Source organism: Poecilia reticulata, linkage group LG14, assembly GCF_000633615.1.
Source record: "Poecilia reticulata strain Guanapo linkage group LG14, Guppy_female_1.0+MT, whole genome shotgun sequence".
Taxonomy (NCBI): Eukaryota; Metazoa; Chordata; class Actinopteri; order Cyprinodontiformes; family Poeciliidae; genus Poecilia; species Poecilia reticulata.
This window is the reverse complement of record NC_024344.1, coordinates 9,851,975-9,875,751: the sequence shown is the minus strand read 5'-3', so window position 1 is coordinate 9,875,751 and position 23,777 is coordinate 9,851,975. Positions and strand designations below refer to the sequence as shown.

The window sequence follows — 23,777 nt, the reverse complement described above, 5'->3', positions numbered from 1 at the left end:
GTGTGGCATTACTCTGATCCCCTAAATAAAATTGAGTGGAACCCARTGSTTTCAGAAGTCACTTTATTAGTAACCTGAATCCAGCTGTGTGTAATTTAAACTCRGTATAGATCCAGCTCTTCTGCGAAGGTCTCAGGAGTTTGTAATCTGTTAAGATTTTCCTTCAACTTAATAATTATGCACCATGGATGCTCTGTCTGAGGTTACATTTTAAGTTGGATGGCCAAGCAGATGCAACGTAGATTATGGAACCAAMGCAACCATGTTTTAGWAATATTTATTTTCAGAGTTGGGTAGTATCTAGTTACATTTACTCTGTTATTTCATTAACTTTTGGAAGAAAAACTTGTAGAAGAATTTTTACAACACCATACATTTTACTTTTACTTCAGTAATATCATAAAGTATTGCTACTTTTACCTGTTTGTAGACAATCTTTGTTCTATTTTGGCTTGAGTAATTTCTTAAATTGCTAACTTTTAATTCTAATTAATTAAAAATATGTAGAAATAGTGCTGCTCTTACTATGCAATAAGTACATTTATTTGTTGAAACACATATTGAACACATGTTAAGTTGTATTTGCTTTTTATGTGTGAAAAGGGAACACTTAATGTGTGATAGGCCATGATTACGGGTAGAAATAAACGGGTGACGTTAATTTACCTTCTATTAACATACATCACCCCCTTCTGGTAGGATAGGCACACTACATTAAGGCCTATCCTGTGAGATGCCTGTTTTGTATTTGGAAAGTAGCATCCTGAAGCTTTGGCTGCTGCCTGGGCTTTGAAATGCACATCACTTTGAYGCTTGTTTATCGCTCCTCTTATCTTCGTGGGAAATGCGAAAGATAAATGAAGACAGGCCCCCTCCGGTGTGTTTCTTTATTTTGTTCAAAATAAAATATTAACATTGACTGAAAGGATTACTCTGTGCTTCTCTGTCCAAACAGAGCCGAGAGGCTACAATGGCATCTGGACTGGGCATGAGAGAAAGCAGAATAAAAGAGGGGAGAAAAAGAAGAGCCGGAATCAATCAGCATCAAACAGGAAACAGAATTTGATCTTCCACACACAAACGCCCTCAAGGTTTAAGRGGAATGGCAAATAGGCYGACTTCCAATCTAACCCTGTAAAGAAACAACAGTGAGCATTAAGCCTTTGACATTTGCTGGCTCTGACTGAATGTTTGGGATTTGAAAACATCCCTGATGACAAATAGGGGCAATTGTGCGCTCCAATCCAGATGAAAGACATTTTCATCAAYATCTATTGTGTAGTTCCCTGATCTACTATAAAGGTCGACTTCAWTGCTCTTTGCTCCCTAGAACCAATGTAACGCTAGCACGGGGATCAAATAAGCTATAAATGTAAAGCTTTGAATTGYCTTTCAKTTATGTGTTATTTTAAGTGGCACTGACACAATAAAACCACTTATATCATTTAAAAAGATGAACTACTGTGCTTTCATTCTCATTCTGTGAAAGCTTTTAATCATAAATATTTCTCAGAGAATACAATAAATGCAGTGTGATGTTTTAGTTTGTAGTAACTGGGTCAAAACGCCAGCGCCATTTTGTGACGTAATCAGGGTAAATCAAACCATAAACATCTAGGCCCTAGGCCCTAGATTTACCCTAGAATCTAGGGCCTAGATGTTTATGGTTTGATTTACCCTAGAATCTAGGGCCTAGATGTTTATGGTTTGATTTACCCTAGAATCTAGGGCCTAGATGTTTATGGTTTGATTTACCCTGATGGGTGAGCGTACAGAAGCGGAGGAAGTTGTGAGCGATTTCAGTGAAGACTTGAGTAATTTATCTCCCGGTTTGTAGATGGAGTGATGAAGAAGGATGAAGCTGGTTCTACTGAAGGACCACAAAGCCATTTTTTAAGCCATATTGTCCAGGAATCAACAATGACTCCAACATCTTTTCGTTGAAATCGCTCACGACTTCCTTTGCTTCTGTGTACTCAGCCTAGAYGTTGACAGATTGATTTACCCTGATTAYGTCACAAGATGGCGCTGGCGTTTGACRAAAACTGCAACACTTTTGTGCTTTTGTGTACACAGACTGAAAGGACAGTATATAGTCTTATTAAATCATGCAAGTGGTTTTGTCGTGCCTTAGCTTAGGTAAATTTATGCCTGGACTTTAATTGGGCCACTCTACAAGATTTTTCTGCATACTGTCAAATTGCACCAATGTGAAAAGATGTTAAATAATATTTAATGTCAAGAAGTTCTCATTAAATGCAGATACAGCTATTTATTCATATTTCACCAGTTTGCTAATGGGTAGTTTTATTATTACATCCTGCCACAACCARCTTTTTGGGGACATTCATTATCTTGATATGGCCCAAAATGAAACTCACGCTGTGACAGAGACTTAGTTTCTGGCCCACTGTCATCAGTCGTGACTTATTTTTACAGAGCAAAAATTATGTTTGATGTTTCCACGTCAAAGCTAAAGCACACTAAAAATAAATTGTGTGCATTACAGAGCTGTATRTTTTGCACTCTTTTATGCAGTTTCTAAAGATACATCTTCCTACTCTGAAAATCTTTTCCGAGACTAATTTGAYTAAAATAAAGGCTACATTAACTGTTCAATCACCTTCTTGCCTTTTCTCTTCAAGCAACCAGTCCCAAGTAKGAGAAAAACTAACTTTTCTCTTTTCTTTTTGTCAAGAACAACAGCTTTCAGCAGATTTTGTGAAAATGGTTTAATTAAGAAATCTCATGAAAAATAAGAGGAAGATAAGAAAATTGATCAACGTGTAGAAAATGTAACAAAGAAGCAGCTTCCTCAGCAGTATACATGTACGCAAAATGAATTGTTTAGGCTGTCTGACCTGTGTCTCTGGCCCGGTCCAGCTGGTAGTTCTGGGTCTCTCTCTGGTCCGATGCAGCGGTGGCCGCCAGGATGGCATGGAGCCCGCTGTCTCTTGGAAGCGTAAAGCTGCGAGGTTTTCCTCCGGCGTCAGAATCTATGCTGGCCCTGAGGGGCAGCGGCAGGGCCCTGTACTGCTCCTGCAGCAGGCTGCGCTGTGCAGGCAGAGTGGACTGCCTGCGGTACTCCATGGCCAGCTGCTCCCTGTCCTCAGACTGCATGGACTCTTCCACCGGATACGTCTGCAGGTAGTGCATCCTGGATTTGCCTTCCATCTGGTCCTGCCACGAGTTTCGGTGGCTGCTCGCCTTCTGCCCAGGGGAGACGCTGTTGTTGCTGCTGCTTTCCTGAGGTTCCGAGTGGAATTCCTCGTGTGAGGAACGGGACTGGAATGTGTCCGAAGAGGAGAGGTGGCTACGCTTTGGCTCCAGGTAGGGACTTACCTACATAAAAACAGGCAGCCGTGGCTAGAAAACAGGTTCACAGAGTGATACCTGCTTCATCTTTTAGAYTAACTGAAAACTCACTGAGGCTGCTCTGGGATAGGTGTCATACGGGGGCGGTGGACTGTCCCGTTTGGGTACTGGGGGCATCTCCATGTCCTCGTGGTCACTCTCGCTCCAGTAATCTGCAGTAAATCACACATTTATATCAACAAAATTCAAGGAAAGCTACGCAAGATATTCATACACCAGAAAGCTGTAGTCGTGAAAAAGTGCTCTGACTGTATCGGGTTTAACTTGAATATGAAGATGGACAGATATAAGGTGTGAGAACTTCCTGTGAAATCTTCTGGAGGTGTTATGGAGCTAATAAAAAAAAAAAAATAACTTGGTTATAATGAAAAAAAAAAGCCCCCTCTCCAAAGATAAAATTGTTCTCGCACACCCACCTTGGCAGGGTTTGTACGTAGGCACCTCCAAATAGCAGAAGGGTTAGTTGCGTTACTTCCTGTCAGTTTGTTAGAAGCCAAAGAACATTAAGCTATATGAATAACACAAATATCCAGCCTGCCTCAGCTTGGAGCAGAAATGCTCTGTTGGAAGGAAAAATCTAATGCACCAGCTGCTGGCCAAGAAATCAAAAATGTCTTAACTGAAACGTATAAATGTGATCTTATTTTCCCAAATTAACTCAGAAAAGCAGATAAAGGCAGCTCCTCTACAAGTGTAATGATATAAATATTTTACTTTAGCTAAAGAGTATTCCCCCAAATTGGTTGTACAATTAGAAAACCAAGCAGAAAGGTTCAACATTATATTTAATTATTATTTTTATTGAGTGGATACATTTTTGTACCTTGTTTTATTCTGTGACACAGAAGCTAATTTAATTTCTTGTTCAGAATAAGAAAGTCATGGCAGCAGTCCACTCGATGTGTGTTAATCTTCAGAATGAAAGGAAAACTTTGCTCATTTCTTCTTTTTAAACAATTACCAATGTTTTTAGTTGCTATGATAAAATTCCCCTTGGTTGGTGTTGTTCCAAAACTGAAAAAGCAATTTAAATATTTGATTAGCACACGTTATAAAACTCCAGATTCTCCATCAAATACAGTTTGTCAGCTTTCCCCAGATACAAGCAGAGGCAATGAAAGCAAAGCTGGGATATTTCAACCCACAGAGAACCTCAAGAGTTAAATATAGCCGCTTTTTGGACTTCATAACTGCGCAGAAGGCTTTTTGAACATGTTGGAGTCCTCACTCCATGCGGAAGTGAAGTACACGAGTTTTGCTCGGCCTCTGGCTGTCACTAGCTGCTTAGCAGCGAATGCTAATTAGTTGGATCGGGAGAATGTACGGAGGAGGAAGAATGACATAAACACTGAAAAGATCCCGCTGCCTACAATGAAGCATGGCAGTGGCTTAGTGATACCCCAGGGCCCTTTGTTCCCTCTGGCACTGGGATAACCTAATTAAAATTGCTTGGAGCATCATTTCCGCTCGTGAAAGCACAACACAGGTCGCAGACCTAATTTGTTTGTGACTGTTAATTTAATTAATCACAGCTTGTAAAAACACTACAGAAAATCTTAATGTTGTACACTTTGGCTGTCATTAATCACTCAATTGCACATTAATTTGTTGCAGTTTGAACTAATTTCTCTTGTGTTAGGCCTGCTTAATTTCATTTGAATCACACACTATCTTAAAAACAAAAATATAAACATTCTACAACTCTATATGTTTATAATATTGCATAATTAATCATTGCAATACTATCTATATTACTGATTTATATTTTAAGTTTAATCTTAAACTTAAAATATAAAGTTTAAGCTTTAAACTTAAACAAGTATGAGACAGAGTTTCATACTTGAGCAAAAATATAAAAACAGAAACGCAGTCAGTGTGCTGACGAAAGCATCTATGTGAAATCATGTAAAATAAACATAATATTATTAAAAATAATTATAATAACGTGCTAACTCTTACTCTTGACAACAACATTTGTGGTGCTGTGACACTGTTAGGGAAACCTGCAGCGGAAACTGACATCTTGGGGCGGTCACTATGTTACCATAACAACCAAACTAGACATATCCCAGGAGTTTATAACTTTACTAGATGTGACATCCACGTAGCAGAGAACCTTTTGCAGCAGCACCAGCGAGCTGATTTAAAGTCTTCGACGTCTTTATGTGCAAAGATAGCATCGCTCGGTACTGAACGATGTGAATAAAGTGTAAAGAACACAGACTCCATCTGTGATTCTCGAAGGAGGTTCACATCATCACAACCCGATGTCCTGCTGCGCCATTTAGCAGCTCTTGACCCCTAGCTGACATCCTTTTCTACAGCTTCGTGAAAAGGCTCTGTGACTAATCTCACCTTGTTCCTGGCGCATTTTCTCCTGCTCAGAGTAGCCTGCAACAGCCATACTGAGCCGACTCAGCCACCTGTGGGGGAGAATAACACTGATGACGCATAAYGTTAATGATTTTGTGATGGGTTTTTTTTTCTTTTGAAAGCTTACATTTCTCTCTTTGACCAATTTACCTTGCAAAACTACCCAGTTTTGAAGAGAGTGGGAGGTTTAATAAGGCAGTTCAGCTCTTGGACAATAGACGGTTTGAAATGCAGCACTGGAGGAGTTTGCAGCACGGCTATCAAAACCTCGGATACTCACCGGGACATGTCATCTACATTTTCCGCAGCAAAGTAGAAGGTCTTTATCTTGGGATGGCAAGCCTTGAAAGCACTGAAAGAGAAGGAGTTTAATTATATGTGAGTACAAACAAGGGCAAGCAGGATAGCGCAGATTAACATATGAATGCAAGACTACATCATGGCTACATTTAAAGAAGTTTAAAAAGACTTTCACATTTTTGTTTTTATTATTTGTTAAATATGTACTGGCTAATAACTCAAAATGAATTTTTACATATATACACTCAAGCAAAAATAACCTACATTGACATTGTAGATTATGTCAATACTAACAAGTTTTACTAGCATAAAACATATGTTGGTTTTATGCTTTGTGTAGATTTAATGTTGATTTCTACTGTGCAGCGCTTTGTGATTTTATGTCTCTGAAAAGCGCTTTATAAATAAAATTTACTTACATTTTAAAGGACAAATAAAATCCTATAAAACAGAAAATCCATCTTGTAATCCTGAAGTCTATATTTTTGGTAAATAACAGCGATATTAATATCGGCTATCGATTTTGGCCCAGATTTTTAGATCGGTGCATCCCTCGTAACTTCAGTAATATCTTCTGCAGCTGTCACTTGTGTTTTGTCCCTTGTGCTTCCTTGCTTTCTTTCACTACTTTCATACAACTTTCTCTACTTGATAGAAAGAAATCATTATAACTATGAGAAACAAACCCAAATGTGAGTTTTAAGAATTTAAGGAAACTGGAAAAACAAAAATAGAAAATGACAATACATGACAGAGTTCACGCAACTTCTGAGCAACATCTGCCATGGGATTGTCTGAGACAGGACATTTTWAAAAGTCTCTGCAGACTCGCATGCTGCAGAAAGTATTGTGGTGACCTTTAACATTTACATAGACTGTAATTTAAACAACGCAGATAAGAATTTTATCCACACGACAAATTACAGCATCTGAAGAAGACACGACAAGCCTGACCGTAAAGATTCTGATGAACACGGCTTTGAGACCACATGCAGGAAAAATCTTTACAGTAACTTCCTACACTTTGAACTTTGATCTCGTATAAATATTTATTGCTATAAAAGTGGTTTGAGGTCGCACACATCCTGTAAGTATTGCTACAATGATCTGTTTAATAATTTAAAAAAACACACTGAATTATGAATTATTAATTCAAACTCTTCTTTGTTCTGCTTCGCTTCCACCTCTGGCACCACAATCTGCTCAGTTTGAGCCAAAGAGAGCCGTGACGTGAAGCCGCGCAGCCGATAGGAATACAGAGACCTGTTGAAGAAAGCTTTACTATGGAGACAGACTTGAGTCCTAAATTATTCAACTCCCATCTGTCATCTAAAATCTCTGCTCAAAGACCGACACAACTGCTGGAGACTTTGGCCAAACGTTGTCCCACAATGTGCGCTACATGCACAGTTTGTTTTTTAATCGCAAACTTGACATATTTGGGCTCCTGCTTTCAATCATTTTCAAAAAATTACATATTTATACGTACATGTAAGTAATATATATGCTTGTTTGAGRCACTTTTACTGTATATTGGTAATATCTAAACTTTGTTTAAATATTTTAGAATACCTGTTATATTTCCCTACTCAGCTTTACAAAGTGCAATCTTTATAATATATATATTTTTTAAATCCTCAAATCTCAGAGCAGCAATATAAATTTATACTCACTATTTTCTTCTGCATTCAGTGGCACGATCGATCCTGAATTCTGGGAGACTCACAAAGCCCTCTGCCTTCTCATCCTGACACAAGCAAAGGTAAAGTTACATCCATGGAATATCATTTGTGTTATTAATACTGTCTATGTTTAAAAAAAAATCWAAATCATATTCACCTCTTCATTCATGTACCAGTAAAGACACGTGTCTTTCAGGATAAACCAGTATTTCTTCCACTTCTGCGAAAAATAGGTTTTAGCATCTTTYTTCTTCCACAGCCAGCCCTGGCAGTCGCCTTGACCCAGGTCCCGGCAGGAAATCCTTCGTTTACTGATGGAGGACATGGGGCTTGCAGCTGCARGTGGCAGAAAAGAAGAAAAAACCTCATGAGAAAAAAAAACAAAAAATACCTGTGCTCATGTTTGAGTAGAAGTGCATAAAAATGAGGCAAAGCAAGTGCTTCTACCTTGCTTTTTCTTCTTAGATCTAGACAGCATTGAGGAGCGCTCAAACACCTGAAAATTGAAAAAAGAAGAAGAAATGAATCATTAAAACGACGGCAACGGATCACAGTTGWGACATGTGTTYGACTTTTTGCTTCTTGGAGGGACTGACGTGGTAAAGCGACGCAGAGTCTGAGCTGGACGTGGACATGGCGACTTCCAGGGCGGGAACAAGCGTGTAGTGGGTGGGGCTGCTTCCTCGCTCCATTTTCCTCCTGTTCTGACTCAGACTGCGGCCCAGCAAGAAGTTCTCCCCGGAGGGTTTGTCCTCACTGGGGAAACGCAGGAGGGAGTTTTCTGCAGGGACAAGAAAGAAGCCAGCTCAGGACTGAACACACCTGAATCTRCTATACGCTTCAGGAATGAATAATTAAAAGTTTGGGGGCCATTTTAGCTACACGTCTCTCTGAAAGGAAGAGATGGATGTCTGCCTGCGAGGAACGTGGTTAAATGCAGTCATAGTTTTCTAATTTACCTTTGGAAATACCCAGTGGGCTCCATTTTGGGGTATAATTTATTTGTGTGGGGATAAAATGACGCAATCTACCCGGCCGACTCTGAGCAGTCCTGTTGTGAATGAAGGCACACAGATTTTAAGCAGTCCACAGTCAGCTGCAGACAGGTTTTACATGTTGCTGCAGCTGCAGTGACAGATCCATTTCACAGACTCCGTCTCAGCTGGTCTCAGTGGGATACGAAGCTGAGGCTTGCTTATTAGGGTGATAAACAGAAGCTGCATCCAGTCCACTTCCCAATTATTATTTATCCTGAGAAAATAGCTGCCAAAGTATTTGTGACTTTACCCTTTTTTTTACATGTTGAGTGCATATCATTTTCATTTTAAAGGACAGAGCACGACTGTGAAGCGGGAGAAAAATCCACCATCGTTTTCCGTACAGGTGTCCTTGTTTTCAGCTCCTCTGAGTCAGAACCTTGTAGAACCGCATGTTTCTGCAATTAGAGCTGCACGTCCTGCAGAGGGTTCCTCTGCAAGCTGTGCACATCTAGGGGCTGGAAATGTCGCCCATTCTCACTTACTGGCAGGAGGAAAGTAACTGTTGAGTCCTCAGTTCTTCGGTTTGCCACAAAACTTTCGATTTGGGATAAATAAAGTATTTTTAGATTAAATTACAACTTTCTCTTTGGAATCAGAGAAGTATTTTTGGATTAAATAAAATAAAATTGAACTGTAGTCATGTAGGGGATACAACAAACACATGAAAGAAGGTGATAGGATTGATGCACAAAGAGCCACCACCCTGAACACTGCATCCACATGATGAAGCATATTAAAGGCAGCATAATGCTGTGGGAATGCTGGTCTTCAGCAGGGACAAGGAAGCTGATGAGATCTGATGATGGAGCTAAAACAAGGGCATTTTTTACATACATAAGTTTATTTTTATACAAGTACACAGAGTAGAGGACAACCGCAATAAACAGCAGGCCTTGTGATTTACAGCACAGATTCAGGACACAAGGACAGTTAACGCTATASATGCAGCTACAGTTCAGCTGATATGTTATTGATTCACCTGTTAAAAGTCTTTGTATGTCTGACAATTCAGTTTTTTCCAGTCTCTTTCTCCTTTCTACAAACAGAGCAATTATTAGCCGGCTAAAAACTTCAGACCAGAGCAGAGATGAGGTTCACCTTCAACAACGTCCTTAAAAATAAAACCAAAAGTTGAATGAAAGGGGTCAGATGAAAGTATAGTCATATTTCAGTATGGTCAGGTCAAAGTCAGCCTCCAGATGTGCAAATTAATGAAAAGTGACTCTAAAAGGTAAATATACACACAAAACGTTTTAAGGTTTAAAAAAAAAAAAAAAAGAAACATATATCAGATTCCTTCCACTTTCCAATTATTTGATATAGTTATATGGAATAAAATACAATTAAAATATGTTGAAGTTTGTGGCTGTAATGCCACAAAATGTGAAAATCCCTGTTATTCCTCAGCCTTTAACCATGACTGGATGAGTGATTACAAAAGAATAAAACAAAGTTTACTTCAAACAACCTGTAATAAGTAGATTAGTGAGGCACGACGACGTTATCAAATCCACAGCAGCACGCTGTCTGTGCAGCAAATAAATCCACTGCAATGTCTGAAAAATCATTATACAATCTACAGAGGAAGCAATTGTCAAGAAAAAGAAAAGCCTCCAAACACCCATGAAAGGTCTCAAGCAGATAAATATAGACCCATCACTTTCTTTCTTTTATTTTTTATTTTTTTGTTGAAAAGCCTAGAGAAGCAAGCATCYCTCCCAGAGGACACAARCACATCACTCAAGCCTTTCTTGGGTCAAATTTTAAAGGAAACGCGGCCCCCTCCCGGCGCGCTTACCACCTAACTTAGCAGCCACCAATGAAATGTGAGCACCTCAAGAAAATATATTTATACCGTTGCCAGAGCAACAGTGTACTTTTTATATCCAAACAGAGAACAGCGGGGCCGAGAGAGACGGGGATGAAGGAGGAAAAAAAAAAAAAAGGAGCAGCTATAGATTCTGAACATATGGAGGAGAAAGAGGCAGGAGCAGATATCCGGCATGTTATCGGCGTTGACAGGCCAGCTCATGCTTCAACTTCTTGGCTCAGAGATCTGAGAGGGAGCGGGTATTATAAGATTTCCACCCCCTCGCCCCAGCTTCCCTCTGTCCTTCTCTCTCTCTCTCTCTCCCACTGCCTCCCACTCACCTCTCCTGCTCTCTCTCCTCAGCTTCGCCAGGTCTTCGTCATCTCCCACCCAGTTGTATTCCACGGGCATTGAGATGGGCCTGAGCCTGCCTGCAGCAAGTAGGCGCAGGGGGGGATGTCAATATTACACAGCCGTCCACACACATAGACATCAAACAGCTGCAGATGTCTCAAAAAAAAAAAACCCACCCAGAAACCCACACGCCGTTCATTGCCAYGACATTAAGCTGCTATCTATCGGTCACGATTTCCTACCGTAGGTGGGAGTGCTCCCCCTGCGGACCGACGAGGCCTCCTGGTTCTGGTCGTACTCGTAGCAGTAGAGTATGGAGTCTTCCTCCACCAGAGGGAATTGCCGCTGACACTCCTGGTCCAGGTAGGAGTTGGGCGACTCGGATCGCTCCGCGGCCTGGGCGTCCGACTGAGGATCTTCATCGGTCAGATTTTCCTTCTCGTCTCTTTTAAAGAAAGCAAAACTTCAGAGAAGGTCAAATAAGCTTCCAGGTAGAGCAAACAGGTGGATCGYAGTCGGTGTTTGTTGTGGGTTTTAATTAGAAACAGGGACGTCTTAATATTCAGCAGGGGGGGGAGAAACAAGTCTCCAGCTGTGACTCACAGATGTATTTATATTTTACTTTCACACGTATTTGCCCAGGGGAKCTATCGGGCTTCGACTGCTCGTTAATTCAGTTTGTGCTTTAGTAATGGGGCGTTCTCATCAGAAGCACCCTCCCTCATACCAGTGGCAAGCATTTCGTAACTGCATTTCWCTAYGGCGAATTTTAAGTGATCAGTTGTCACAGCGGGAACAAAATGTCCCCAAGGTGGGCAGGAATTTATGCAAAACGACCGGTGGCAGACGGATTTCTTTTGGTTCAGAAAACAATCAAAATGCTAATTTTCACAGTGGCAAAAGGTGCAAATGGTCAGAGCAACTCAAAGAAAGTGAAAATGTTTACATTCTTAATGATTCTTGGGTGCAAAGATTAAACCGGCTCCTTTAAGATGAAGCATCACTTTCACTCCTGTTTCTGCAGAGATGTAACAAGGTGATGGGTTTTTCAGGTTCCTTTCTCACTTGGTTACTTTTGTATTTATTAACCAGCAAATAAACAAAAATARCAATTGTTTMATCAGCTTAGTTCTTTTATTKGCTTTGGTTGCAAATTAGARACATCMAATACTCTATTGAGTTCTTATTGAAGATATTCATACAGATTTKATTTATTTATTTTTATTATTATTCAACCAAGAAGTTCATTCTGATAATAAATTAACCAGATTTTTCTTCAAAGATATTTTGATTAATAGTTGAAGAAAAAGAATTGCATGTCAAAAACAKCTTTTGCCTTTCTCATTAATACCTGGAAAACCGTTTTTTGGCTATACAGCCACCAAATATTGACCAGATTCTGACTGTGTTTGTGTTACTCCAAATTAAAATCAACACCACAAAGTTTGACTCTGAAACACAACCTTGAATTTTGTACGGCAGTAATCGATCGATTCTTTCTCATGCTCACCTGGGGGTGTAAGGCTCCGCCGGAGGAGGCGGGATGTACAGATCCTGCAGGGCGCAGCTACTTCGCCTGGAGGGAGTGCTTAATGTGCTGGTGGGCGTAGCGACGCTGCTGCTGGGACTCTGAGGAAAGATAGGCTGTGTGTGAGTGAATGTGTGTGCGTGTGTGTGTGTGYGTGTGTGYGTGTGTGTGCGTGTGTATGTGTGTGKGGGGGTGTGTGCGTGAGCGTGCATGTGTGTGAGAGAGAGAGGACGTGTTTAAATATGTGCAAAAGACAAGAGAGACAGGCGGACAGAGAGGAAAAGGAGACACAGACAGTTACGGAAAATGGCACAATGAAAATGTGGACCTCACAACAGCTGAGTAAGTCAGTGACTGTTCACTTTAGTCAGACAGTGAGGCAGCGGAGCTCAGCTGTGAAATGAGCAGAGGACGTTTGCAGAGCTCCACTTTAACCCGGTTCACCGAAAGRGGCAGTTTGGAGAGCGGCCTAGTCACCGCTGTCATGGCTTACAGGTTAAACAGTCTGGTTAGTACTGTAACTGAACTCTAAATTAATAGACCGTATTTTTTTAGTTTGTTTTTGTTACTATCCCCTTATTTTCTTTTATCAATGTGGTAAAACAATCTGCAGATTGGTTAACTTGAAGAGCATAAATTCTTCACAGTTACTGAAATAGATTTCCAAAATTACAGCCACGTCTAGAAGTATTGGAAGTGAGCAAAATATTGTAATTTAAGTTAACAAAATAAACAGCGGTGTTCTTTATCGAGCCCTTTATTAGTTGTGTATTACTCCTGCTCCCATTATAAAGAAGAATTCAGCTAAAAAATTAGGAAGATTTGAGTATTTCAATTTCAGTTTTGCAAGAAAAAAATACCCCATCTAGTTCTGAACAGATGAGTTTTTGGTAGATTAGTAATACAATTTGCAGACTGTTACAGTGTTTAAAAGAATTTTAACAAGAAAAAAGTTTTTTCTTTTGTCTTTAATCCTAATTTTAAGTTCTCCCATATAAAAAAAAWTTGTCAGTAAAACTACTGTAATTCTGCTRTGGTTTTTGGTGTTGGTGTGCAACTTCAGTATTAACAGTGGCAACTTCAATCCAACTTTCTGGATCGACTCCTCAAAAATAAGACACACAGCAGGTTAACAGGAGTCAAAATGTTTCTTTTTCACATAAATTCAGATGTATGTATGAATACATTTGACTTTGAATATGATAAATTTTTTACTAACGCTACAAAACACAATTTTTGTCACTTCTAAACAACTTAGCCTTTTTATTTACCTATTTAAAAAAGAAGATACCCCATTGCTCAAACTGAACTATCATGGTATGCATCTTGATCTACCATTAATGATCTGTTCTGTTATAAAGCTGAGATAAAATTTCTGCAGTGTTTTTGCAATAGAAGGAAACTCAGCCGATTAACTTCTACACTTTAGTCCTGTTTAATCTCTGACAGACTTTATTTTTTTCTCACTTCTGTCTTTAATGCTGCCAGCAGGAGGAGAAAAAAAAATCAATTTTGGAGGAAAAGAGGAGGGAGGACATTACGAGGGAGGAGGCAGAGAACGGCTGTAYTTTGTGGCCTCAGGGGAGAGAAAACATTTTCTCTGGAAAGCGACTCAAAGAAAGCCTGGACCACTTTAATGCTCATTCCTCTCTTTTCCACCCATTTTGGTGCTGGCACACTGTCCTAATAATGTAACTAGATTGGCTGAAGTAGGACAACAGATGCCACTTAGGGATGAAATGATGACATCTAAATGAATGATGCCGCAGCACTCAACTAATTAGTCACAAGTATAAATTTAGCAACAACAATCTGTTTTGTTCATGCTTTGTGAGTGTTAAATATAGCACATATCTGAATGACAGAGTGCAATTTTAATATCTAAAACCATCCCCAAGGCAAACACTAGGGGGTTTTCCAGGAAAACTCTTCCTGCACGACTTTTGTCTCTCTTGTTCCCACAATGCTCTCCTTGTTTTCTAATTTGTGCATTTTAGAGGCGACTCTTATTTTAGAGGACAAATAGGATGGATGCACAGAAGTAAGCACACGTAAACGACAGAGATAATCACACAGGACTGAGCGAAAGCTGCCGTTGTACCTGCAGAGCTAATGGTTTCCATCTCATGTTTTTGAGCAGAGCAGGAGTGGATGTGAGCGTGCTCTGTGGGCGTTTCTTCAGCGTTAGGGTGACACCTGCAGGGTCCCCACGCAGCAGGTTCACCAGGTTCTTCAGCTGCCAGCCCACCTAGCAAACAAGAATAGCCTTGAAACGCACCGGCATATGCATGTGTCAGATTTATCCATATTTGAGTGTAGTCAGCCAATTAGTGGAAGGGATCTAATTCAGKTTAAAGATGCTAAAGTGCCTTGAAGAAGTACTCGTATCGCTTGACGTTTGTTTGCTGCAACCACAAACTTCTGCCTATTTTAGATGGACTTCATGTTGACAGATCAAAACAAAGTAGCATACTTGTGAAATGTAAGAAAAATGACATATTATTTTTATATAATCACCGATTTAAATCTGTACATTGACTAAATGCAATAGTTTTTGTGGTACGTCTCTACCAGCTTTTAAGATCCAATCAGAAAAAAATCTCAAAATCTGACATTCTCAAATGGATTTTGACTTTTACTAGGCCATACTAGCATAAGACTATATTTTGATCCACACAATTTCACTGTCAATCTCTCAAGTCTTTTGCAGCCTCTAACAGTTTTTTTCCCTCAAGGATTGCCCTGTACTTCCATCGTCTCAACATGATGAAGAAAGAGCATCCCCAAAGAATAACATAACTTGATTCAATGAATAGATCATAAATAGATCCATGCTAACTTACCATTTGCCAATTTAGCAATTTAGTAATTACTGAAAACAAATGATGATTTTTACCAAACAGTGAAAAAGCAATGTTTCATTTTCCTTCCACTTTGAACGTGTGGTACTTTGTGTTAGTCTGTAACATTAAATCCCACCAAAACAGCTCAAATATGTAGTAAAATGAGGTAAAGTTAGCAGGTGTGGAAACTTTTTTATGTTTGAAAGTCTAATCCGACTTATGGGAAAATTAACTTGGAGGAAAGCCATTTTGTTTTACATGCTTCTGTATTTTTAATAACACTTTTTGGGTTCCTATGGTCAAGACATGCAGAAGAACGTAGCAATCTTTAAGCTCCATGTAGATTTTGATATTAAAACGGAAATTAAAGACCAAACCAGTCCGCCTCGTCCTCTGCAGTGGTTTTGTCTCCTGCTGTGTGATGCTAGCAGCTACATGCCTAGTTGTAAGTCGTCTTTAAGCGGTTCCTAATAATATTTAGTACAACCCAAAGACCCTGCCCAGACAAACACTCCCTGCTGCTGAACTAAATATGCCAGGTCCAGTTTGGGGAGAGAAATCTTCGCCTGCTGGATGCCTGCGCTAAAGCTTAGTGCGTCTTGGGTCCATATTTCAAACTAGCCTGAGAGACCAAACATTTTTCAGGTTCTGACCTGGAGATCACTGTGTTTCTCTGAAAGTAATTTTTTATCTCGACAGCTACTTCACACATTTGTTTCAGAGAGTGGAAAAAGCTTTACTTATGCTTTTCTTATAAAGCATAAGTAAAGCAGACTTCTTTTACTTCTGCTGTTGTTTCATTATGCCTTTATGTAAAATATATCTGGCTGCACAGTGGTGCAGTTGGTAGAGCTGTTGCCTTGCAGCAAGAAGGTTCTGGGTTCAATTCCCAGCCCCGGTCTTTCTGGATGGAGTTTGCATGTTCTCCTTGTGCATGTGTGGGTTTTCTCCGGGTACTCTGGTTTCCTCCCACAGTCCAAAAACATGACTGTCAGGTTAATTGGCCTCTCCAAATTGTCCCTAGGTGTGACTGTGTGTGTGCATGGTTGTTTGTCCTGTGTGTCTCTGTGTTGCCCTGTGACAAACTGGTGAYCTGTCCAGGTGACCCCGCCTCTCGCCCGGAACGTTAGCTGGAGATAGGCACCAGCACCTCTCCTGACCCCACTAAGGGACAAGTGTGTAAGAAAATGGATGGGTAAAATATATCTCTAAGGAAATTAAACTATTGTTTTGGGAGTTTTGTCTGGTTTGATTGCTTGACAGTGTTTTTATTATCCACTGTGAATGCTATATTTTGGTTGCATTTCTTTTTTCATGCTTCCAGGCTTGGTCCTGTGGTTTTAATTTAATAAAATATCAGCTTCCCTCTGAACAAATTTCTCAGATGTTCCTCATTATTCTGTTGTTATAAAGTTTGTTTCAATATTAATTTATATCAGCCAGTTGTTCCAGAATATATATTGATAAGCCCCATTAAATTGTTAAAATATCAATAAATAGCAGTTCCTCGAGGATTTTGTGATTGTTTTTGTGTTGCTGTTTTTTTTTTTTGCAATCAAAATTACAGATTTTGTGGTGCCAATTTAGAAATGTTAGTAAAACATTGTTACAATATTTGCACTGATGTTAAATGTGAATTTTTATTACCTGCCATATCAATAACATGAATTAAATTTTGCAGACTTGTGAAAATTGGAAGAACTTATTGTTGTAATTTGGACTTTAAATGGCCACATAAAAAGCTACGGTGGGCCAGATGTCGCCCCCGGGCCTTGAGTTTGACACATAACTTTTTAAAATCTTGAAATAGTTTGATATTAGTAACCAGCTCTTACTTATTCTCAAACTCTCGAAACCGTTCAACCTCAAGGTGCCTTGCTAAAATAAAATCCCACAACCATTTCTAAAACCTTTTTTCATAAAAATTAGAGGGGGCGGGGGGTTGCATTTAATTGACCAAAAAGAGCTTTCTCCAAGTCCTCTGTATGGTATTTTGTTTTGTGAWCTTTCTGTAAATAGTTGCCCTTCTAAACCTAAACACATCAAAATCAATCCAGCTAAATCAACGGTTTCTTGCCACGTTCAGGATCAATCAGCATCACCTCTATTTGTTCATAGCTGCATGCCACAGTAAATTAAAGGCAGTAACAATATGAATGCTGTTATAACATTCATTCTGACTGACAATGCTGTTTTGGATCATCAGACATGTCAGATGTGTTTACCAACAGTATCGCCTAAGCTGTCAAAACCCACTGAACTGCTCCTCACTCATCAACCTCTCCATCAGGACACACAACGTTGCCATGTATACACCATTACTATACCATAGAAATCATAAAAGACATGTCAGATATTTTATTTGAGGGAAACCGCGATATATACAACCTACCTTTGAGGTTTATTTAGGTTTCAGTGTGAGTCTCCGTGTTGTCCTGTCTAAGCCTTGATTGCTCCCAGCTGTGTCTCGTTTCCCTGATTACCCTCTGTGTATTTAATGCCTCCTGTGCTCCTTGTTGGGTCTTCGTCAAGTTGTCCGTCGTCAAGTCTGTCGTCTAGTTCGCCGTCTATATGATTGTTAGCAGTTGCTACCAGTTTTGAGCTAATAGCCTCATGCTCATTTGTGCTGCCTGTGTTATTGTGCTAATTCATCATTAAATTTATCATTTCTCATCACTACCTGGGCCCACTGCGTCTGCCTCAACCACTCTACAACCGCTTTTCATGACAACATTGGATGTTTTTCCGCTTTAACAGATCAGTTAGCATGAAGCTAACAGCTAAAAACACTGACAGGTTAAAACAAAATGTTTGGGTACTTCTGTTGAATCTTGATAATAATGAGGATCTAACAGCTCTTTCTTCTGAACTTTTAGATGCTTTGAACGTCTGTATGCCTCAGTGACATGAAAGAGTCCTGACACCCAAATAGGTGCCGCTTCTCTCCACAGTCTTAATAATAAGAAAGCCTCTATTCAGTGGATGAGCTGACTGAAATGAGCAGCTGTGGAATTATTACATATCTTGCTGTTGCACACACACAAGCAGCAATTATATTTTCCACAAAAGGGGCTATATTTAAACTCTGCACTGCAGGAGGCCTTTTTCATTCACAAATAAACTGCGTATTTCATCACAAGGCTGCACTTTTCTACAGTCATGTCAAAGGACGATTACCTTAGAGGACGAACAAGGCATTTTTACTTGTAACGGCTCAGTTTCTTTAATTACCTGAGTAATTCATAAAACCTTGATTAACTCTTGTCATTTTAATATAATAAATTCAATTTCTACATATCCTCTTCTGACCAAGTAATGTATAATTCTGTTTTCCTCAGGAAAATACTCAGATGCCAGAGAACTCAATGTTTCTCCTATGTTGAATCCAGGAAAGAATATTTCTTAAGCTTGTTGTTCTCCTTCTTCCTCTGTTTTTCTTTTACTTTGCACAGTTGCGTGCAGCAGAGGTGGGGTGGGGGATGCAGTTTATGTCATCACTAAGGTGTATCACAAGCAAACCGAGACATTTCACTGTTATGTAAATTAGCTGCGTGGGCGGACTGAGAGTTGCTTAAGAAGAAACACCACTAAGCACGTTGACTTGGAACACTGGATTTTGCAATTTTATGGCACAGACCAAAGAAGAGTGTGAAAATGACACATGGGTTTCTGTATGTGAGAGGTTATAAAGGTCATCTAGCATTTTACATGTATTATTCCACGATTGCCCTGTTTGCAGTTCAATCTTTCCACAAAACCCAAAAAAGCTTGATTTGTCATTTTAAAGTTGCCCACCAGCACAGGGAGTTATATGCTATACCACATAAATTCCTTATAAAACATATTAAAATGTGGAAAAGATCAAGGGCTATGAATGCTCTTGTAAAGTGTTGTATATTGGATATTGCAAAGCAATCTGTAATGGGCAATGCAGCAAGCAAAACAGATCCATCCAGTTCACTTGTTTATTCCCTCAAAGCCTAATTACAAAAGACCCAATAATCATCAAATAACTTGATAGCAGCGCTTCACCACTATGGACACAAAGACCTATAAATGTTATTAAAAGGACTGCAAAGACACAGTCAGCAGAGATGATTGCTTTATGTTTCAACTCATAAATGGTGTGCAGCTTGAAAAAAAACAACAAAAACAACAACTATTAATTATATGCAAACTTTTTCCAGATTGAAAAAATAAAAAATACAAATTGTATGCAAATTCAGACAGGAGACAGGAAAATAAAATAAACCAGCCTGGACTTACCACTGTCTGATGATTGACCTGAATGACTTCATCTCCAGCATGGATCTTCTTGCAACGATCAGCCAGAGACTGATGAGGAGACAAGAGGTCATTGTTGCTGCATGCATCTTTATAGAGAACCACACACTACTTGTTTAAAATAACAACAAAATAAAATCCCTCACTATTAGTTCATAACAGCAGAAAAGTGTTTACTTTACTCGATCAGTTATGGATCATAGTCTTTGTCAGAAATGCCAATCAGGGAAGTAATAACAGCTTCATAATAATCAAAACTACTGCAAAGACAAATCACAAAAAAGCTACAACCATTTTGGTCAAATTAGGCTCCGCCATCAATTTGACTTGATTTCAAAAGAGCAATTCTTTTCCGGAGAAGAAGGAGTTAAAAAAGGCACACTTAAGTCTGCCCATCCGCTACATGTGTACCGACGATGAGATGGACGAAGGTAAAAACAAAGAGGCGAGTACTCACTCCTTCAGTCGTCCCGGTGATCACGTGTAAGCCGTCGTATGTTGATTTGATGTACATACCCTGAAGGAATATAGCACCAATATGGATTAATGGACATATGAGAACCATAGGAACTCAAAATAATGTGTAGCCACACGGATATCTGCAAAACAGTGGAGCAATTTGTTCTTGTGAATTTGAAATAATCTGCTTGACGTGCAAAAGACAAACACGAAAGATCATCAATCTGCAAAAACACCGCTTGCAAAAGTGCTGAAACTCCAAGCTTTTACGAAGGAAAGGGGCAAGAACAGAGATTAAGAAGCAAACATAGACGCACAGAAGCGGCATGCCAGGCTTCAAGATGAGTGGAAGAGATTTGTTTTTTAGGCCACTTGGCCYGCTGTTGTGTTCAGGGTTCACTGAATGGATGAGAGAACTTTCATGCCCAGTCCCGGCATTTGTGTGGGGGGCAGGGCTTTTATTGTGGCCCCGAGCAGGGAGCTTGTGTCTGAGTGTAGGTCAATGCAAAGATACAGTCCAACAAACTGCTCATGGCTACGCAGTGGAAGAACGGATTCTTTCTCCCTTTTTTTTTCTGTTTTGTTAAATAATTACCCACAATAAAGACATGCATGTTTGCCAAGTGTTGCAGCTGCAGTACACTCTCTGTCTAATTTCAAAGCGCCCAACATGCAGGTTTTTTTTTTTGTTTGTTTCATATTAACAGATTACTCACATGCCCATCAGCTGAGCAAAACCCAGTTTTGGAGCCACTACAGTGAGCTGCATCGGACACTGGACAGTAGAGCGTTTCTAACTGACCTCAATATTTCAACCTGCACTTTTCTCCTGTCTGAAAACCCCAGGCTGCAGAGGAACAAGCAAACCAGTAAAGCTACGTTTCTGCAGGTTCTAAAAAACGGTTTCCGTGATTCAAACAACCCAAAAGTTATGTTTAAATTTCAAAATCAAATTTATTTGAAATTAAAAAATGTCTCTTTCTTTTTTGGAGAAATAACCAAAGGACTGAGACACTTCTTTGCTTGGGAATAGCTAATAAGGAATAACTAGCTTGGGTTTTTTTTTTGTATTCAGCAATGTCTACTTTTTTTTTTTTTTTAAATAAAAGGGTAGAGTTAGTACTGTTGTTCAGAAAGGGAATACCTTCACTGAGTCAGAGACGCTGAAAGACAATCATGCTACATTTGAATCAAAGCAAAAAGATATTGCTGAGAGTCATGCTGTTACTATATTTATAATTAGTAAATATGATCATCCAGCATTGATTGTAGTCTGTTTGTTGTACTTTACATTTTTTTAAAGTCTTTTCCTGAGTCTGTTACACCAACCTAGAAAACAATTCAACATAACTTTACATATTGAAGGGATGATTCAGAAATGTTTTATAGCATAGTAGTTATTATCTTACCTACAGTAGAAAACGCTCTTGGTGTCTTCATTTAGTTTAAATCCGGACTAGTTGGTCCCATAAGGTGAAGAATCTCCAAGAAACCACAGCAGTTTCCTACTCTCTTAAAACAATTTAAATCTCAACAAAATCATTGCGGTTTCTGCAAACTTTCCTTATGTTCAAACTGCTGTCACATTTGCTCTAGATGCTTATTTATAGAAAATATTGATTATTTAAATGAAGCTAGGCGTGTTTATTTTTGATGCACTGACTCCTATCTATAATTTCCTATTCAAAACCATATATTTATTTTTAAATAACGGTCTACTGTAAGCTGTAAAACAACTTTAACATAAACTACTATGGTGTTTCTGACACAGCAGTCTGCTCTGTTATTGAACCCTCAACCCCACAATGCCCAACCCGTCACTCTGACGAGATAATCTGGYTACTAAAAGAAGGAGTTATSTACTGCAGGTCAAATATGAACAGCTAAAAAACCTTTTAACAAACCAGAACAGAAATGTTAAATTACTCTTTAAAGTTCAATTCATGTTCATTTCCATACAAGCTGATGGAATAATGTTTGAGCAWATGCATGGTGAAAATCTTGGCATATATATATTTACGGATTGTTTCATGATGTTTCATGATTTGGGATGTGCGTGTCTCCTTGGTAGTGACTGCAAGAACAAAATCACAGACTCAGAGCTCAAGGTGCCATCTTTGATTTTTACCAGTTTCTCAGCTATGCAGTTTATTTTGTGTAACCTTCATATTTACAGACTGTTAACTGTTGCTGCAGTCTGCAAGCTGCACTTCTGCAAAAAAAAAMAAAAAAAAAACTTGCGTATTAACTTGCTGTAAGAGTACCAAAGCTGAAATCAACCCACTTTGCCTCACTGCATGACTTATGTTTGCCAGTGAACCCTCCACAATTCATTTCAGTGGGGGAGGGGATTCAGTACCCCTCCACTAATCATTAAAAACAAATGCATCCACTTGAACGCAGCTTGATAGCGGCATTAGTCTGCTGCTGACCGGCTAATTGTTAGTCCTTCTGTGGCGCTGCCTGTTTATTCGAATAAAAACCCTGAAGCCAGACGAATCGGCAGTCAGGGTGGAGTGGACAGGACTGAGAACTGGATCCTTCCGGTCACATTGGTTCATCTCTATATTGAACATGACAGCACGGAAGATGATTATTAGCCTCTAGAAGGGTTCTTCAGGAAACCAAGGGTATTTCGCAAACATTGGTAAAAATGCTCTCACACTGCTTGTTACAACCTCGGYCTAGTTCTTTTAAACCTTGACATATTCAAAGCATGAAAGGTTGAAGTTGGTATGGAAATATAAAATTACATGCAGTATTATGTGTTTTCCAGAAACACAGTGCCGTTTTATASCACAAAAGCATTTTACAGTGACAGCGTGGCTGCGGGTGAGTCTTACCAAGCCTTCAGCGGACTTTATGTTGGCCAGCTGCACCACCTCCAAGTGTGCGGACTGAGACACCATGGGGTCCGAGGACAGGGARATGATCTGGTCACACACTTCGGACAGGGTYTTACACTGAGGGCGACAAACGAGGGACGAGCGCRTTCTTTAAACCCACGTAAGGTGACTTCACGTTCAGTGCAGCGGGACAAAGTTAGAAACTCACCACATGCAGGATYTTGTTTTCAGTTTCGTACACAGAGCAGTCCTGGGGAATATTCAGAGAGAGAGAAAAAAATCTGTTACCTCAAGAGAATTAGACTAAAATGGAGTTATTGGCCTTTCTGCTGTAGGTGGATATAAGAAGAAATTGAGCAGCTTGGCACCTACACCATAACCCCCCTCCCCAACCAACCCTCCCACACAGGCATGCACAAACACCAAACAAATGAGTCACCAATGCGGAGGCAGGTCTCTCTCTTGCTCTCTGCTAGCCTTCCTCTCCATCAGTCTTCGGCTCCATCTAATTTGGCCTCTTTAACTCCCTCCGCCCCTCCTTTCAATTTGTTCTATCGCTTTAATTTTTCTCCAGATAAACATTATCCTCCACAGAGACCAAGTTAAAAGCCATTAGCTGTCACTTCTCTCATTAGTTACCAAGACGGAGATGAGTGACCGCCAWCCTTCGCCGTCCGTGAGCAGAAGCAGAAACGGTGACGTAAATAACCGAATGCAGRGCCTTCAAAATTATTTCCTCTCTGTGAACTGTTTCCAATAATATAGCACTAGAGCTACAAACTTAGATGTGTTTTCTTGTGAAACATCAACACAAATAAGTGCATAAAGTGGAGGAAAAATGCCTTCAACATTCCTGAAAACGTGAAAAGTGTGATGTCCGGGG

General features: G+C 39.7%; 1 protein-coding gene across 1 annotated transcript in view; it reads right to left on the bottom strand.

Moving 5' to 3' along the window:
* LOC103475861 (connector enhancer of kinase suppressor of ras 2-like) overlaps positions 1 to 23,777 on the bottom strand; it is a 38,157-nt gene that overhangs the window by 1,560 nt on the left and 12,820 nt on the right. Inside the window, exons 3-18 of the mRNA XM_008427787.2 lie at positions 23,103 to 23,144; positions 22,892 to 23,011; positions 20,047 to 20,106; positions 19,572 to 19,640; positions 14,564 to 14,710; positions 12,445 to 12,563; positions 11,177 to 11,379; positions 10,922 to 11,011; positions 8,327 to 8,511; positions 8,178 to 8,226; positions 7,888 to 8,066; positions 7,722 to 7,795; positions 6,029 to 6,100; positions 5,731 to 5,798; positions 3,427 to 3,527; positions 2,862 to 3,342 (exon numbers count right to left, since the gene is read on the bottom strand). Of these exons, the coding sequence (XP_008426009.1) occupies positions 2,862 to 3,342; positions 3,427 to 3,527; positions 5,731 to 5,798; positions 6,029 to 6,100; positions 7,722 to 7,795; positions 7,888 to 8,066; positions 8,178 to 8,226; positions 8,327 to 8,511; positions 10,922 to 11,011; positions 11,177 to 11,379; positions 12,445 to 12,563; positions 14,564 to 14,710; positions 19,572 to 19,640; positions 20,047 to 20,106; positions 22,892 to 23,011; positions 23,103 to 23,144 (2,059 nt within the window). The remainder of the gene's footprint in view (positions 1 to 2,861; positions 3,343 to 3,426; positions 3,528 to 5,730; positions 5,799 to 6,028; positions 6,101 to 7,721; positions 7,796 to 7,887; positions 8,067 to 8,177; positions 8,227 to 8,326; positions 8,512 to 10,921; positions 11,012 to 11,176; positions 11,380 to 12,444; positions 12,564 to 14,563; positions 14,711 to 19,571; positions 19,641 to 20,046; positions 20,107 to 22,891; positions 23,012 to 23,102; positions 23,145 to 23,777) is intronic.